The 19,386-nt window shown below is 45.4% G+C and overlaps 1 protein-coding gene across 1 annotated transcript in view; it reads left to right on the top strand.

Annotated features, from left to right (window-relative positions):
* LOC115325242 (tRNA-uridine aminocarboxypropyltransferase 1) overlaps nt 1-13,531 on the top strand; it is a 70,954-nt gene extending 57,423 nt beyond the window's left edge. The window contains exons 5-6 of the mRNA XM_029985944.4: nt 8,243-8,445; nt 13,361-13,531. Coding sequence (XP_029841804.3) covers nt 8,243-8,445; nt 13,361-13,381 — 224 coding nt within the window. The 3' untranslated portion in view covers nt 13,382-13,531. The remainder of the gene's footprint in view (nt 1-8,242; nt 8,446-13,360) is intronic.
* Nucleotides 13,532-19,386: the final 5,855 nt, after the last annotated feature.

Below are 19,386 nucleotides of genomic sequence, written 5' to 3'. Positions count from 1 at the left end.
TTCCGACGCCACTGGTAGTATGGTAGAACGCTCCTCGACCTCGAGTTGTGTCGGCTTCTGTGCTTTTTGCTCGGCGTTTCCTCCGTCCCGGAAAAGAAACCTCCAGAACAATAACAAACTAAACGTGACTGGGCTGGCGTTCTATCAGATTACTACCAGCGTGCAAGGGGGTGGGGAGGTAGTTTGCCAGATCGCTTCAAGTTTTTTCTGAGCCTCAACCTCCTGCCCGCCCCTTGCCCTTTCGAACTGGTTGAGCATCGCAAAACTGTGCGTTCCTGTGATCACTACTGCGTGATGCCCGTTAAAGACCCCCCCCCCCCCCCCCCCCCCCCCCCGGGGCTGGTGGTCACAATTACTTATCTATGATTGCACGTCACTCTGCACTGGCAAATATTCCGGCACATCCGGGACACTCGTCGTCTCATTTAATTGCCTGACCAACTTCGCGCAATATAAATATTACACCCAAACTTTTCTAAACCTGATTTTGGGAAAACCAGTGAGGCGTGAAGACGTTGTTTGAAACTAAAACTGTGGAGGAACATGGAAACCGGACTTCGAACTTTGCAAACTTATACTTAAAAGAAATTCGAAATCTTCGAATTTTTTTTCGAATTTAGCCCTAAAAGAGAATCGAAACCTTCGAGCTTTTCGAATTTAGCCCTAAAAGAGAATCGAAACCTTTGAGCTTTTTGAACTTTATGTAGAAAGAAATTCGATATCTTCGATTTTTTAAACTTTATGACTAGAAAATTTGAAATGTTCGAATGTTTCGAATTTCAGATCCCGAAAAACTAAAAATTTTCGAATCTCTCGACATATAAGTTAGGAAAAATCGAAATCTTCGATTTTGTCCAACCTCAAGTGAAAGATATTCGACGAACCCGAACTTTTAGAAACCGTGGAAGCTTCGAACGTTTCGAATTCGAAACTCCATGGTGCTTGAAAGTTGCGAACTTTTCGAATTAGAACCTCGGTACGGTTTGGAAATATCGAAATCTTTCGAATCGGAACCTCAGTTCAGTTCGAAAAGATCGAAACATTTCAAATTCAAACCTAGGGTGGTTCGCGCATCCCATTTCAAGAGCGTGCTAGAATACAGTAGCGCACATCAAAGACAAACAGAATTCGACACCCTCGCGCGAGGCTACATCGTCTGCTACGCGAGTTGCGAACCCCCAATCCAGGGTTTACGACGCGCGTTTGATGCCTGTGCAGGAGGCGGGAAACGTCGAAGGAGTTGGAAAGGGTGAAACGGCATGAAAGTCAAAAACAAATAAACACCAAAAAATTTCTTCTGCCCGGGAGAAAAAAAAGCACACGATGGAAGGTGACGAAGAGCCTACTCGGCATTATCTTACTTGATCGTTGTTTTTCGTATATTTGTACATGCCTTGCCCGCTGTTCTAGTGGTTCTAGTGACCGGTAATACAAAAAAATCGTGTTTTCTTTTCTGCTGCTCTCCCCTTCAGATGTTTTCTATTTTGTTGAACTTGCTCTCTTTAACAAGGCATGTAGTTGGGCTAGTTGGTGGTGCACACTGTTTTGTGAGAACAGCACAAAAAAGGCGTAGGACCAGGACGAAGAAACACAGCGCCCTGTCTGTGTGTTTCTTCGTCCTAGTCCTATGTTTTTTTTTTTTTTTTTTTTTGCATCGTTCCTACCAAACGGTTTGCTCTTTTTATGCTCCTGAATGTTCTGCTCGTATTGCTCCACTTACTGTATTATGTTCATATTTTTTTTAAGTAATGAGTAATTAAATTAATTTGTTACCAATATTTTGCTACGAAATTACATTATAAATTACTTTTGAAAAGAGGTAACGTGGCAATTTCAAAATTACTTAAAAAAAGTAAGATTACGAGTAGTCCGTTACTTGTAACGGATTACTTCCCAAGTCTGTTTACAAGTCATCACAGTTCCCAAAACCGCGGTAATGGAGCGGCGAACGCACGAAGACACAGACAAAGGAAGATCTTTAACGTAAATTGGAAAAAACAGGGATGGCGTTATCGGAAACTTCGCATAGCAGCGTGACTGTTCGTGTCGCTGGAGAACGGAGTTTTAGATCCGCAAAAACACAGCCCCTTTCGCAAGGTACCGCTCCCATTGAACGTCGCGTACGCAGTAATGGAAAGATGCGGTTGTGTCGTCTTCGTCGTACATGTTTCTTCCTTCTTCGATCTTGAGTAATGAATGTTTTCGCACGCTGTACTAGAGAATGAAAAAGAGGGGAAATATAGGGTCGTCCAGTCAATTGTAAGGAGCGGCAGAATTTTTTTTTTTCTGGCAGCCTTTATTGTGTTATATGCATGACATAGTTGCAGAGAGACGCTAGAACATATGGTTTTGAAGTGCACGGGGTTGCGTCCTACCTTTTCTGAAAGGGCAACCGATTCGGCGGGAGCTCTGGATTTTTCTGGCGAGGTTCAAAGAACGGAGGAACAGTATAATCGCGCGCCATAGGTTATTTACAGAATCCCGGTTGCTTCAGAAAAACAGTTTAATATTTTGCGTGGGATTCCAAGACTCGTGCGAAACTCCATGCAGCTTCGAAGAGATTCGGCCCTTTCTATTATTACGCGTAACACTTCGGAACGACGAAGCGAATCTCGAAAACATATAAACTTTATCATTGTCCCTTTAAAAAAATGTTTTTTTTTCCGCTTACGCTGTTTGTGTCGTGTTGGAGCAATGCCAGAGCAAAATACATACTTATAAAAAAAAAGTTTACTTAAAACTTCGTATTGTCGGCGAGAGTGCGTAGGATAGTGTGGCTTATTTGAGCCTTACGAAACACACTCTTATGTTATGGCATGGGCTCCATTTAGGAAAAGACACGGATTTAAATTATGGACGAGCTTATTGAAGGAACAGAGGCGGGTGCGCAGAGTAAAAGTGGTTCGACACACTTCGAGCAATGGTGGAGAACGTTGATGTTTTAGGCGAGAAACACTCATGTTATATGAATTGGAGGCGGTTATAAAACGCGCTGGCTCGATTCTGCACCTTTTCAATGTGCGTGGTTAGGTGTTTCTGATAGGGGCTCCTAATCGCTGCAGCATATTCGAGTTTCGCACGGACATGTGTTTCATATGCAAGTTTGAGGAGATGGCTAGGGGCTATTTTAATTTTACGTTTTATATAAACGAGAGTTCTGGATGCGTCGGCGGTCACATAGTTAACGTGGGTGACCCATGAAAGGTTAGATGTAAGGTGGACGCCAAGATACTTGTAGGATGGACGCAGACGAAGAGATGAAGAGGAACAGGCCCACTCGTCACAGCCAAGTCGTCATAGGGAAACTGGTCATAGGTGAACTGGTCAAAGAGGGCATCTCGTTCTAGGTGAACTCGTAGCAGGGAAAGTGGTCGCAGTGACCTTCTCGTTCCTGGAAAGTTCGTCACAGACTTTTTTTTTTTTTAGAGACGGGAGGCGAAGTTGCGGGGAGGGGGGGGGGGGGGGGGGGGCTTTATTTTGGAGAGTGGTTTCATCGAACTTGTCGCAGTCCCAAACTTGGCCTCTCCTTTTGCTTGTTTGCTAGGGGCGGCTGTGGTCGGCTTTTCGGTGTTATCTTCACTTACGACGTCCCTTTGTTATTAAACACTTTTCGGAAGTTTTGCTAGGTTAGAACGTATTGTGGAATGACAAAACAGGAATGCGGTATGCAGACCTCCGCACCTGGATGCTAGGAAGTGTAGCAGTTAGGTTTCGTCTTTGGGGACGTCTTCTATTTTCTCTATACCTACTCCAAAAAGGTTTTCCATTCGAAGTGGCTTCGAATACTTATATATATAGGGGCGAAATGGGCGGACCTTCAGAGAGCACGACCGCATTTCGTATGATGGACCGAATTCAAACCCAGCGTGGCGCTCCCATGCTGTGCGAAAGGTATTCTTATACGCTTAGCCGAAAAGACCCCGACGCTGTGTACTGGGTCTGTAGAGATAGAAAGCATTGCAAAGGCCAAAGCCATTACCCTCAGATGCACCATGACGACTTGCCCTACTTGATGAGTTTGCTTATGAGTTGGCTTGTGATCGGTTCTCCTAGACCCAATATTTTCATGTTTCAGAGTGATTGTTACAGTCGGTCATGGGCTAATGAGTTTGCTTTTCTTGATTGCACGAGCGCGCACGCCCAACCAAAGCACGGCGGAAGCTAACGTGCGCGCTCTTTACTTGTCCCCGACAGTATATTATTCTCAGGTACGGCCCAGCGTGCGGTATTTACAGCCCAGAATGTGCGTGTTCGTCGCTTCGGAAAGCGAGCAAAGCACGCGCCATACGCACAAACTCTTCGAGATGGCAGCAGAAGCTCTTTTTGAGAAAAATCTATACAAGACCATGTCGTGCTTTTATTTTTAGTTGTAAATTACTCTTTGTCATCAGTTATCGAAGCCGAATTGCAAACGCAAGATCGGCGAAAAAGATAAATTGTGACGAAATGGACAAGTGCCCAGTTGCCCTCTCTTAAAATTTCCTCTTGTACGAGGTGCCCTATGACGACTTGCCCTATTTGACGAGTTTACCTATGACGAGTTGGCTGCGACGAGTTGGCTTGTGACAAGTTCTCCTAGACCCCAAACGATCTCTTTCGCAGTTCCCATACACATTAGGCACTTCATCTCGGGTCTAGGAGAACTCGTCACAAGCCAACTCGTCGCAGCCAACTCGTCATAGGTAAACTCGTCAAATAGGGCAAGTTGTTTGCGAGTGAAGTTTATTACCTGGCATTTGGATTTATTGAGTAGCATTAGCCATTCTTCACACCAGTTATTAATGCTATCAAGATCATGCTGCAGTAGTATACGGTCATCTGGAATGTGAATTCTTCTGTACAAAACACAGTCATCCGCAAACAAGCGTACTTTACAAAACGAAACATTTGGAAGGTTGTTAATGTCGATAAGAAATAACAAAGGATTTGGGACACTTCCTTGTGGAACGCCAGAGGTCACATTAGGAAGGCCAGATCGAAAATCACCGCAGACGGTATACTGAGAGCGAAACGAAAGAAAATTGCGAATCCATGAGAGTGTTAAGGAATCAAGATTAAGTGAAGAGAGCTTAGACAAAAAACGACACTGGTGAACGCGGTCGAATGCTTTAGAAAAGTCCAGAAATATTGCGTCAGTTTGAGAGTTAGACCATGTTGAGGTGGAGGTCATGGGTGAATTCAAGGTGTTGCGCTTCTCAAAAAATGCCTTTTCGAAAACAATACTGATGTTTATGAAATAAATTGTTAGACTCAAAATAGGATGCAACATGTGAAAAAATAATAATAACAAGTACTTTGCACACAACACTGGTTATAGAGATAGGACTGTAGTTCTCTGCGAGGGGACGACTTCCATTTTCGAAAACCGGAACGACCTTCCCTATTTTCGAGTCGTCTGGAATGATACCGGCGGACAATGATTGTTGAAAGAGTAGATTGCAAATTTCACTGGATATGCGGTTTGTATTCTTAAGAAGCTAAGAGTTAATTTTCTCCGTGCCAGCCGATGTAGTTATTTTTAAGTTATCTATAATCTTTTCAATTTCAGAAGGTGGTATGGAAACAGGACTCATGAATCGATAGCCAACGTCATTGATAACGGGCACTGTCGACGTGTCCTCCTGTGTAAGCGTACATGCTAAATGGTTATTCAAAACAACAGGACATTCAACATCAGAAATGGTATCACCTTCCCGGTTAGTCAAGGATATTTTGTTTGTGGTTTCATTTGGTGCGATAAGCTTCCAGAATTTTTTAGGGTTGTGTTTTAGGACGGATGCTAAGGTCCCAGTTATAATAATCTCATTTGAATTCTCGTACGCGATTAACATAAAGCTCTGCACACGAAATGTACTGGGACCAAGCATGTTCAGTGCCGGCGTGCCTAGCAGCTCTAAATAACCGTTTCTTCTTAGTGCGCAGGGCTTTCAATGTCTTGTTGAACCAAGGCTTGTTGCTATCAGAAAATATTTTGAAGCATGGCGCGTAACGGTTAACACATTCAACAGTTTTAACTGTTTTACTGTAACCAATTCTCATTTACTCTGCGACCCCGGAAATACACGGAGAAGCTGTTGCAAAATATATCGAGGTCTTCATTCATCTGAAAAAAAGTCAGCTTTATTGTAATCAAGTTGTATAATCTTTGAAGTTGTTGAGTGTTCAGATGAGAACATAGGGTTATCTGTATTAGTTTAGGGTCACTTATGCTGTTTATGTAATTTATTTAGCTAATCATGGCAGGATGAGACACAAGGAAAATATCAAGAATGTTGTTCAAGCGCGTTGGTTGATCAATTACTTGTTCGATATAAATCAACGACTGTTCCTCCTGGCATGCTAATGAAATCGTCGTCCAGCCAATATTTGGAAAATTAAAGTCACCAAATAGCAGAGTGTTAGCATCCCGAAACCTGCTTTTGATAACGGAAAGAATATTTCTTAACTCAGCACACAAACTTTTGTCACAATCTGGAGGCCTGTAACATACACCAACAACATATTTGCCGCTAGATAAAGATAGGCAGACCCAAAGTGCCTCTAGGTTGCTACTTAGGTTAATGACGTACGAGGGCACGCGATTTTTTATCGATATCATGACACCAGCTCGTCGTTTGTTTAGGCGATCCTGGCGATATATTTGAAAGTCATTTCTCTCCGGGAAAACTTCGCTATTCATGTTATCAGGTTTGAGCCACGTTTCTCTCAACACAATTATGTCAGAGTAGGTACCTTCGATACATGTATACTCAATTCATCGCGTTTAGGAAGAATGCTACGAATGTTACTAAATGATAAGGAGAGGGGTGGTTTATCTCTGTACGTGTTTAAGGAGGCGGGAAGAACGACGCGGGCGTGAGTGCCCATTCTTTCTTGTTGCTATCTTACCTCTGTGATGCAGTCAGTGTCCCGATTATACTCGTACGTTCTGTTGTTGAGTTTAAGCTTATCGAATCGTAGTTTAAAAGGAACATTTTTTTTTTTTTTTTTTTTTTTGCAAACCCGAGTAGTTTTGCTTCTGCTACTCGCACAGCGAGAGAAGTCTTCTCTACAAAGGGAGTGTTTTAAGCTTAAACCCATAAGATAGTATTTGCTCTTTATCTTTAAAACGAAGAAACCTGACGATTATGGGTCAATCTTTTCCGGTAACAAACTTTCACAGGCGGTGAGCTTGTTCAGTATTGCCAGCTGCAATGGTAATCTAAAGTATTTCCGCGCAAAAGTTTACGATTTTCTTGTTCCGAGGTTCAACGTTTCGTTGGAGTCATCAAAAAAATCGAAAAACAATTAATTGCGTCGCCTTAGTCCGTTTTCTGCGTCGTCACATCGTCGTCACATCGGGTCAGGAGCTTTTCATGATCAATCAAAAGGGACCCACTTGATACGCCATCATTTTGAACGTCAGATGCGTTACTAGTTTTGGTTTCCAGCGCCACTACCATTGAGCACAGCTCCGGCATTCTTTCGTCCGTCGTCTTTTGCTTCTCTCTGAGTTCTTTTATTTCTAAGAGCATAATGAATTGACCTTGCTCTGTCCTTGGAAGTGTGGCAAGTACCGTTGTCAAGTTGACGTCAGTGTTTGAAGATGGAGACAGCGGGTGCGTCATACGGCCCCGGATTTGCTTCCACGTCGCCGCACATGAGCAACATGATACCCCTCAGTCCCGCGGGTAATAAACCATCACATAAAAAAAAAAAAAAAAAAAAAAAAAAAAACCGAGCACGCCGGGTAGGCAAGTCAGTGGACATAGTTTGCTTAGCCCACCACATTTGGGTAAGTTAAACGCCATGGAGCGAACATGCTGCCAAAAGGGACGAATTTCGTCCGTCGCCGCGTTTGCTCCTCTCGGGAAGCGAACGCGCTGCTGGGCCAAGTTTGTCGATTGTTCGTCGCATATTCGTTTTCCACGGAGTCCCCACGGAGTCCCGCCTTTATGCGTCGGGCCTCGTTTAAAATCACGTGGATAGTCATAAACGCGATAATAGAGATACTCGTTTTGTCTAGTCCACTCGACGACCGTTTATAAAAAAAGTATCTTTATAGAATGACCCAGAAGAACTAAAGTTAAGGGTATATACGCTTCGGAGTAACGACATTTGAGCAATATTGATGCCTAAAATCATTGTTCAAAAGAAAGGAGTGATGATTATGATTGAAACTATGGACTGTTATCGTTACTATCTCAATACGAAAAGAGGTAAAAAAAAAAAATAATGCCGGAGCACACTATGCAACACGCAGGCCTTCGGTGCGTCGTGCTGCAGGGGGGTCGGTCCGTGTTCTGGAGGCCCCAGCGGGGCAAGCCATCCAGCTGGCTGGCCACGGCGGAAGCGGTGCACCTGAGCGTGACCCGACTGCTCGCACTCCAGGGCTGCCAGGGGAACGTGGACGACCTGCTCTTCTTCTTCAAGTTCTTCTACGCCAAGATCAGGTCCAGGTACAAGGTAGGGCAGGGTAAAGCAAAGACGTGTCCTGCGCTCGATGCTGGTTTAGGCCGCCGTCGTTGGTCCCTTGTGAATGTCCGCGGTGTCCTCTGGAAAAGGAAAGTAAGTGTACGAATTGTATCTCACCAAAGGGTTCAGCTGTCCGGGTAAAAAAGTGGGGCCGAAATTGGGAAACTCGGAAATTCAATATTATAATCACATGCTCAAAAAAAAAAAAAAAAAAGTTTTTTCTTTCCCGTTTTTCTCTACAACGGACACGAATGAAATGAGCCGAATAAAACTATACATGTAAGTTTTATTCAGTTCATTCCACGCGTGACCGCGGTACTTCACTTTTTGACTGCGGGCTACCAATTAAGCTCTCTTTACTTCTTGCGTTTTCCCTCTTTATGATAATCTGTCTTAATGGCGCACTTATTTACCAAACTACCTGGGGTCACCCTTACAGCTTGTCTGGACCATCTCCTCTCGGCCTTCTGCCTACCCTTAACGTATGGGCCACGCACGCTGCAGAAAAGCGCGGAATAGGCCTGACGCTGTAACTTTATTACTCCCAACTTCTAAGCATCAGGGTCGTGACTGAGAGCTACAACGGGTTTCGTATACGGTCCGGCAACGAAGGAATTCAGACGTCCCGTTGCGTTTCATCGTGGGTTCCTCGACCTTTGTTACAGAATTAAGCCCACGCACACAGAGTGCAAATGATGTACCCTGGCCCGCGGTTGTTTCTCAGGTCACGTCGTCGCAATAAGTCAGGACGATGCGAGGGGACTGATCTTGGCGCTCTCAAATTTCCGGTACAAATTGAGGTAAACTAAGGAGGCTCAAGCTCGCTGTTTCGTTGGCGTGCAGCTACCTTTTTCTTACGTCTACACTTTTTTTTTTTTTCTTTTCATGGGGCGTTTTGAGAACGAGCTTATTTTGTCGCGTGGTCCTTGACACCATGTCGGCGTCGCCGTCGCGTTTACAGGGTCTACGGTGTCACGCGGTAAATATTGACTCGGTTCAACGGCGGCCGCAGAGCGAAAGAGAGAGGCAATGTGCCGCGTTACTCTCGGGTTCAGCTAACGAGACAACCGCTACTGATTCGCCTTACGCGGTCATATGCATGCACTCGGCGTGTACCCTTAACTGTTTTCACTCAGTGTTGCAGCCCCGCACTGCTAGTCGAGCACGTGTCTTCGTCTTGCGTGTTTTTCTTTTCTTCATCTCATCTTTTATTCGGAACTAGAGTAGCAAGGTGTCATTTTCATGCGCACTCTTCACGCCACCGAGAGGCAAAAAAAAAAAAAAAAAAGAACGATGAATCATTTTGTTGCAAAGAAAGTGCCCATCGGCTGGGGTTCAGTTCAATGTTCCGTTATAACCAGCGCGCTGATAATCGTTTTACGAGACGCAGGACTGGCACGGGTACTCTAAGGCGTGAGATTATGTTACCCTAACCACCTCATCGCCATCAGTATTTGCTCCCTCATCTCATTTTATCTTGACTATCTTTACCTCCCTATCCCCTTTTCCCCAGTGTAGTCTGTTAGAACCATGCGCTTAAGTTGACCTCTCTTCCTTACTCTCTCTCTCTCTCTTTCTCTCAGTCCCTTGCACCCGCGGAAGTAGTTTTCGCAGCGCTGCGGAGATTACGCTAGTGTTGACAACGTGGCACAAAAAGGGTGACGCCGAATATAATGACTATCCTTTCGCAGCGTCACCGAATAAGACCAATTCAGGAATTAGCTAATCGCAAAGTGATAGTCATCGTCATTAATAGCCCCGTCCTGATTATAGCTATACTCTGTTTCATACTTAGCGTGCAACGCTTTCAAAGCTGCTGGCGTGAGCGTAAGGCTTGATCTCGTTGATCATTTGCACGCGATCTTTCGCAAACATAACCATAGATGAAGCCACGCGCTCGCGCCAGTAGCTTTGACAGCGTTGCACGCCAAGTATGAAACAGAGACAAAGCGACGACCTTGCCTTAAAAGCTCCAAGTCACGTGACGTTTTGTCGGCACGTGCTGGCAGTATAAGCGAACGAATGGACTGATGATTGAAGGGATGAATAAAGGGATGAATGGGTGGATGAATCACAGAAAAGAATCCGTTCAAAGCTCTTACTGTACTCTTGAAACAATTGTATCTTAATTAGCTTTTTTTTTTGTCGTCTTGGCTTAGCTTTTACCTTTATTTCGAAAATACACTAACGAGCCTACGAAGAACATGCCAAGAAGCAATAGACGGTGGATGTTTCTTCACCGACGACCAGGGTTTTATTGTTTTTGTGTCTTTAAGAAATATTCCATTCGGATCTTTTCACAAAGAAACATTTTATGCGTTAAAAATTGTTCTGTCTAAAGTAAAGTTTTGCTCATGTAAGACCCGTATAGCTCTCGCGCCGGCCCCACTGAGGAACGAAAAATGAGATAGACATATGAATCGCCATATAATGGATAGGAGATACGGGAATGCGTTTGAGACCTTTGATTCGGGTGACTGCTCGTGCCTCCTATAGACCTATTGCTAAATTACCCAAGCATCAAGAAGCATGCAGGGAGCGTAGTCACACGCGCTGCGCGTGCTGGCGCTGGCAGCAGTATTTATTAGAGAAAAAAATCTAAAACAAGTGGCAGTTCGCACCTGCGTCCGCAAACGCCTTTTTGTTATGATATCTTCAAAATCTTTATTACAGGTAAGGCGAGCGAGCGCAGCGGCGTGTAACTACGTTCCCTGTATGCTTCTTGATGCCTGGGCAATTAAGCAATAGGTCTGTTGGGCGCCATGTGATTGTGCCCGCGACAGTCTGTTAGAACTGAGTGAAGGCTAAGCATTTTCCGGGTGTGATTTCGTACTCCAGTACAACTGGCTGCACGACGCCATCAAAGGCGACGCTGTATACAATTGGGAGTGCGGTCGCCGGTTCAGGACTGTATCAGAGACTTATTTCACATAATTGCTGAAGCGGGGATCTGTGAGTACACGTTAGGAAAAGGAATAAAAGATTTAGGGAGTCGCATTGGAGCCGCTTCTCTAAACGCCAGTACCCCGACCCACTAGAAATAAGCGAGACTAACTAAATGAGCGTAGCTTAATTATTCAGGAAGCCATTGATTGAGTTTGGCCTGTTTGCTTCCCCTGCTACTACCTCCTAGTAGCTACTGCAATTTACCTATACTTCGTTTCAGCTTACAGGGGTCATAAAACGATATCGGGTTGGAATGTTCGTGACTTTGCAAGGGCGTACTGGTCCTAGTCTGGCCCAAGTATACTCGCACAGACCGCCTCTGATTCAGAAACTTTTCTTGCCGCGGTGAAATTGCGGGGATAAAAGGGGACTATTTCTTTCAGTCTCGCCTTTGCAAAGCTCGATAACGTAATTGTGGGATCGAAAGCACTCGCCCGACGACAATCGAGCTCGGCTCATGGATTGGACACGATAGCTGCGTGAGCACTCGACTTTGGCTTGTAACAATCAATGCCTCGGCGGACACTCGTGTAGAGGATCGTGTCTAACCGCTGCAGTGAGGAGAATAGCCAATGTCTAACAACGCCTGGAGCTCAGCGCGCGTTTTCTACTTTGCCAACACCAGCGCGTAGTTATGATGAACTTTGGCAGCATAAGATAGGCACCAGGCCACGTGGCTGCTTGTTCTTCTGGCTCCGAGTTGAGGGAATGAACGATGCTCATGTTTCTCGAATATGTTTGGCGACTGCCATTGACTAGAAAGAAAAACTGAGGCAAGTTTATTCGGTTATTAACGTTAGGGAGTGATTTTAAGTAGTATTGAGCGAAAGTAGAAAAATCGGTTTCACGGTGTCATGTCCCCTTTAAGATGCTACACCAAACATTTCAGTGTCTAACAGGGGTGGCCAGGCTTACCCGGCCTAACCGCTCATTCACACTGGAAGCGGATCCGCGTTCGCAAAGCGGTTGCGAACGCGGTTGTATAAAGATCCAGTACAATTGCACGCGCACTTGATGTCATCGAGTGCGCGTGCAATTGCACTGAATCTTTATACAGCCGCGTTCGCAACCGCTTTGCGAACGCGGATCCGCTTCCAGTGTGAATGAGCGGTTAGAGCCGCAAACAAAACCACGAAATTTCCAAGAGCCGCGGGAGAGGGGGGGAGGGGGCGGGCAAACTTTTGTTCAAAACAATAAACAAAACCCGAACTACTTTCAACCTGTCCGAGTCAAATGCAGTCTAGCTGTTCGTAAGGTGGCAGTAGCACAAGACTACCAAAGACTACCGCAAGGCTGTCTTTCGATTTAAAACGCGTACAATTTCTCTTTTTGGGGAAGTGCTCGTGTGATCAGGAGGGAGGCAAGGGGTTGAGGGGGGGGGGGGGGGGGGGCGGAAGGAGAGGGGGTTGCGAGCCGCACTCTAACACGCGAAGATCCGCATGCGGCTCGCGAGCCGCGGCTTGGCCACCCCTGGTCTATAATAAGTGGCGCACTAGCTTTCCATGAGTCAGCAGCCGCCGGTGTGCGCGAGCACGCGCAACGAAATTGACGTCATCATATCATATGGTGACGTCAATGATGACGACTTCAAGCTTATTGAGCGCGTATGGGGGATATGATGACGTCAATATCGTAGCGTGTGTTCGCGCACACCGTCGGCTGCTGACTCATGGGAAGATAGTGCGCCACTTATTATAGACCCTGAAATGTTTAGTTCAGCATCCCTTTACGTCCAGACGCAGCCGACGCTACGAATAATGGGAACAAAACAGCAGCGTCAAAAGTCTGTCATTGGGCCTTTTCTGTTTCTTACTGGTTCAGCCATGATGAAACACGTACAAACGCATGAAGAAACACCATGATGTTGCGATTTTGACGCTATCTTATTTGCCGCATCGGCCCCCGTAACGTAAAAGCGAAGTATAGCCTTCTCGTTATTTTGTTTTTGTTGCGTTTTCAGGATTCCGGAGTTCTGCAATAGCGACGGTGGTTCGGGCCGACCTGCGTTCTCAAGTGGCGTCTGGCTGTTAAGGTCACGCTCTCCGGATTCCGAAGGATGTTCGAGGTCGTCGGCCTGCTTCCCGGAGTCGAGTCGCGAGCTTCGCTGAATAAACCTGTTTTTCTTTTGCCAGCAAAGTGTACGCGTTTATTGGCTCTTTCTAAGCTCGCATACCCGGGAGCAACCTATGGACCATCACGGTAATAACCTCCCGCGCGCTGCCATCTGGGGAACACGTCGTCCTGATCGAGCTTGCGCAGTAGCCCTCTTTCGGGGAATCTCAGACGCCACACATGCGTCCGCAGCCCGGTGACTCGGCATTTTTAGCCTGGGTGACGATAAGCGCCGAAGAATTGTGCATACATCATTTCACCGTTTATTGTGCGGTCGAAAACTGCCGAATCACCGGGTTGTGAACGATCAGTGCCATTGGAATTTGAATGGTTTACAAGATCCTTGCATCAACGCGTAACCATATGGCGTAACTTTCGTCAGATATGTTGGTGGTTTGGTGGCTTCCATGTATCGTCTTCTTCCGAAAGCGAGTTTTGGTGATGTGGAATGCGCGCAGCGAAGCGCTATGATGGTCGCAGTAAGCAGCAGCAACAAATGCTTAGTCTTGCTGACGTTATTATAAAAAAAAAGAAAATTAATTAATTTATTCTTTGTTAAAAAGTATTGAATTAGTTTCCCTGAGAATAAAAAAAAAAGTAATTGGCCGTTACGGTTACTTGAAAAAGTGACCGTTACTTTTTCGATTATTTCACAATTGAAGGGCTTTTTTTTCTGTTGGTTTTAGTTTTATTATCAAAGGATGCAGTGAACTGTTCGTTCCGATTCTAAAACATATCTTCAAGCTTTCTCTTAGTTCGAGAACATTTCCGTCTCTTTGGAAAAAATCGGTGGCCGTTCCGGTTCTAAAAAATGGCGATGCGTCCCTTGTTACAAATTATCGCCCAATTTCCTTGCTTTGTGGCTTTTCGAAAGTTTTCGAGCTTGTCATCCGTAAGAGAATGCTATTTTATTTCCGACAAAAAATAACTTCATTGCAGCATGGTTTTTTGAGTGGTCGGTCAGTCGAGACTAATTTATGTACATTTTTAGACTTTTCTGCCCCAGTTGTGGCTAACAGAGGACAAGTCGACTCAATATATTTTGATTTGTCTAAAGCGTTCGACAAAGTGAGCCATAAATTACTCTTGCGTAAACTGTCTTCATATGGAGTGTGTCTTGAATTATGCGAATGGTTTGACAGCTATCTGTCACTGCGCCCAAACTCTGTTCGGATTGGTGACCGTTTCTCTGAAAATTGTTTTTCGTCGTCCGGCGTTCCCCAGGGACCAATACTGGGCCCTCTTTTGTTCTTGATCTTCATAAATGATATTGTGTCTTGCGTAAACAGTTCCGAACTACTTCTTTTTGCTGATGACCTTAAATTGTTCAAAAGCATTAATAGTCTTAAAGATTGCGATGTCCTGCAAGGTGACGTTACCAGCGTTCTTCAGTGGTGTAAAAATAATCAACTGCTGTTAAACCCCCAAAAAACAAAAGTGATTTCTTTTTGCCGTAGGCATTCTGTTTTTGAGTTTACCTATTATCTCGATGGATCGCCTATACAGCGTGTATCAATCTTAAAGGACCTTGGTGTGTGTTTTGACAGTGCTTTATCTTTTAGAAATCATGTGTCATTGGTCGTGGGCAATGCTTTTAGAGCGTTAGGGGTAATTTCTCGTTTGACGCGTAATTTTAGAAACCCTCATTCAATGGTTAACCTTTTTAACTCTTTGGTTAGGTCACGACTGGAGTTTGCTTCTGTCGTATGGAACTCGATTTCTAACACACAGGCTATGAGCATAGAAAATGTTCAGAAAAGACTTGTCCGGATCGTTTATGATAGATACTTTGAGCGGCGCTTTTATTATAGGTATGAATCTATAATGAAAATGTTATCTCTTTCTCTATTGTCTAAAAGGAGGACTGTTTGTGATTTAATTTTTCTGCACAAGGTTGCGAATGGTGCTGTTGATTCGGCTCAACTCCTTGCAAAAGTGAACTTTCATATTCCATTCCGAGTAACTAGACACTTTGTTAGTTTTGATGTTCGCTCGCCGTGTAACACCTCACCTCTCTTGCGGATTCAGTCATTATATAATACCTTCGCTCCACCCCACCTTGATATATCTGCATCAATTTCTATGTACCGTCGCGATTTAAATGATATTATTCTAGCCCCTTAGCATTATGTTTGTCTTGGATGTTTTATTGTTTTTTTTTTAGTAAATGTTTAGAGCCTATGTACTCGCTTGCTCATTTTGCTTGTTGTGTTGGTGCACCAATAAGAAGACCAATGTGGTTGTTTTTGGGCACCCCAAAATAAAGATTATTAATATTATAAGGCGGGTTGTTTGTACTGTCCATATACTTGGTTCGATGATTTCTGGCAGGCAACTTGTACAAAAGGCTTAATACTTCCAAAAGTAATCAGATTATTCGTGCGTTTACTTCCTACTAAATATAACCTGGTTATTACACAATTACTAAACAAACAAAAAAAAATCGGGGCACTTACGCATCTTTTAAGGTGAAACACTGCGATAGCTCAGGTGTAACGTCGGAGCCGCTAAGGCGTCATTTCGTAGTAAATGGATCGAATGAACTGGAAAGGTGCGAGCACGCAGCATATAGGCGTTTCGTATTGAACCGAGTAACATACCAAACGAAAGTTCCAAAGCGTTTTGGAACTAATGAGGTTGTATTAGTAGAGAGCAGTTCGTCAACCCGTTAAACAATTTTACTGGACACAAACTAAGGCTGCCTCGTGGTAATTGAAGAATATCTCAATCTCGTGCCCAAGTTGTAAATCCAGTGAACGACGAAACTGCATGCGCATGCATGAACCGTTCCCTGCCGTTGGTGTGGCTTCCTGAACGTCTTATGCAATGTTATTGAACACAAACTCACCGCCTCGTGGTCACCGAAGAACACTTTTAAAATCGCGCACTCAAGTTTCAAGCGTGTAGCTCGACATAATTTCACGCCCGTGGCACGGCCGCTCGAACAGGGGGGATCGAGCGGCCGTGCCCGTGGTTTCGCCGCCTTAACACCGACCTAGCTTTAATGGTTTCATTGCCCGAGAACCTTCTGGCATAATTAACGAAGACGCTTTGTTTTTTATTGTTTCCTCATAGAAGCTTGTTTTTGATGGCATATTGTTTGTCGAGATTTAGTCAATAAAGAGTGACCAGTTCTAGGTGGCAGCAATATAAATACACGGGCACTATTTTCCCTTGGGGGATCTATCCTCGGGTTCCCCACCACCTCCATAAAATTTGACCAATGCAAATAATTGATTGCGTGGATATTCCGAACGTTACTATTATAGCTCTTTATAGTCGCGTTGCGCATTAAAACACTTTTGGGTGTAGGAGACGCAAGTCTGCAATTCTTGACTGAAAACGCCGTCCGACTACGGGGCTCCCTGGTGTCTGCTCCAAGGCACAGAAAAAGCGGCGTGTCACGATTTTTGAGTAAATTTTTAACAGGGAAATCTTGTCGGTTCCGTCGCCCGGCTGGGAGAACTTCCGTTTCCGGTAGAAAGGCATATATACTTTACGTCACGGCCACCTGATTTCACGCGTTGGTGGCCGAGTCCGGTCGAGTCAAGGAGAAACGCAGACGTGAGTTTTCATCTTTTCCTTGCGCAAAACTGGAGGCAATAAGACGAAAAAGGATTCCTGCTCCGGGTTCTATGAACATTGAAGATGAATTGGGGTCTTCATTTGCAAAAAAAACTGAGAAATCATTTCATAGTCCCTTTAAGTCCTGACTCAGCCGGCGCTGAGAGCTGGTGGGACCAATCAGGCAGCATCAAAAACGGAAACCACTGGGCCTCTTTTGTTTATGATTGGTTCAACGATGATAGAACACGTACAGACTCGTGACGAACACCATGAAGGTGCGCGTTTAACGCTCTCCGACTGGTCCCATCAGCTATTGGAGTCGGCTGCGTCTGTACTTTAAGGGTAAATGAGGTACAGTACTGTGTGAGATACTACGTCACTGTCACGTAATTAAAATATGAAAGTATATATATACCGATTTTTTTTTTTTAACACAAGCCTAATCTTCAAGAAGGCAGAGAACTACGCCAATATCTCACGTATGCCCACACCCGAGTGAACCACATACCTCCTGCGGGGTGAGGCTCCGGCCTAGTTCACTCTATGACCTTGCGCTCGTGGAGGATGCCCTTGCAGTTGGGACAAACATGGTACAAGTCCTTGAAGTAGTTCATGTTCAGGGGCAGCCAGAAGCAGCAGCAGCTGTGACAAAGCGAGTTTTTTTTTTTTTTTTTTCTTTTAATGGGCGCGTTTGCACGACCAAGATGGACTGAGCATGTCTAATTTTAGCCAGTTTCATGGAGATGTTTTGACGCGCGCATAAGTTTCATGTAAAGGCGAGTGATACGCCTTACGTTCCCGCGCGTGTAACTGCCGCCTTACTTATAAAGAAAACCCGAGCACCAGTCTAAGTTTAGTTGGTACCCGATACCGACTTGCCGAGCTGTCTTTTTCTTCGTGTTCGCATTTTGTCTGTATAGCTAAGAAAGGTTCCATTCACTTTTTATCGTTAGGAGGCCTCCGCCACTGGTTACTATATTTATTGGACCTGTTTCTCCTGATTTCTGACGCTGTGAACGCCCATCTCGGACGTATCATTGTGTCGGCCACAGCAACTCTGAAAGCCGCGGTACACTGCTCATACTGCTGCAGATATGTGACAGAATTCTTCGCGGGCACGCCCCAACCATGTTGGAAGCATTTTTGCTTCATCTATACGTGCATATGCTTCGATCATGATTGCAGACAGTTTTTGTATGACCAACGTGACATGCAGGAAAGAAACGCTTCAGACACTGTCTAGAGGCTGTCTTTTGTACGATGTTTTAACGGTGTGACCGCAGCTTAAGAGGACACCATTGACAAATGTCCACTGTCAACCGCTAATGCAAAAATAACTACACTAACCCTCAAATAAAAAAAAAATGCGGCTGCGGCCATCGGTGGTAGTGTTCCGCGACACAAAACACGCACCAGCAAACGGAAAGGCAGAGCAGAACCGCCGCGGCCTTGGCGAAGCGTCCGTTCTCCAGCTCGATGTTGGTCTTGACGTATCTGAAGCACTGCGGACATTGCAGCACCACAGGCTCGTTTCCGAACGCTGGCTGCTTGCGGACCGCCGAACGATCCGGGGGCTCCGGTTCTCCCGGTGGAGGGATCGGCTTCTGGGCCGGAGTCAGGACGGCTGGTCCCGAAACTGGCCCTGGTGCCTTCTTGGTAACTTTGGGGGGACCCGTCGGAGGCACTGTGGGGAATACCAAAGTCGTTACCAGAGGGAAACCAGCGGTCACGCTGTTACTACAGCGTGCAAAAGACAATCTGTAGACACTCTTTTGAGGCGTTTTTCTTTTTTGTCGCATGGACCATACAAAGAACTGTGTGCAGACATGTGTTCGAAGCGCAGATATGAATGAAGAAAACATGCTTCGAAGTTCGAACACGCTTGACGCGCGCCCGCAGTGAGTTCTGGCATTCTGCCTGCAGCAAACACCCTGTCTTCTTTTGTGTGATGTACGAGAAGTCGGATTGCGGCTCAGAGGGATTGTGGTCGTCACTGGCGATGAAAAAAGAAGCAACAAAAAAGTGAAAGCCGTTTACAAATCTCTGTAACGCCGAATTGGAGCGCAGCTCTTGAGGAGGAGGAGTGAAGGGTACTGAGGGGAGGGTAGACCCCTCCTCCTCCCCTCATTCTTTAATATGGTCCGGGGGGGGGCGGTCACGTGACCTCGGGGGGGGGGGGGGGTGTCACGTGACTTCGGGGAGGGGGGTCACGTGACCTCGGGGGGTCACGTGACCTCAGAGGGGTCACGTGACCTCAGAGGGGTCACGTGACCTGGGGGTCACGTGGGGGTCACCTTGGGGTCACGT

The sequence above is a fragment of the Ixodes scapularis genome, unplaced genomic scaffold, assembly GCF_016920785.2.
Source record: "Ixodes scapularis isolate PalLabHiFi unplaced genomic scaffold, ASM1692078v2 PGA_scaffold2__306_contigs__length_199485367, whole genome shotgun sequence".
Taxonomy (NCBI): domain Eukaryota; kingdom Metazoa; phylum Arthropoda; class Arachnida; order Ixodida; family Ixodidae; genus Ixodes; species Ixodes scapularis.
Note: the sequence above shows the minus strand (reverse complement) of the source record. Positions and strands in the feature narration are given on the sequence as shown.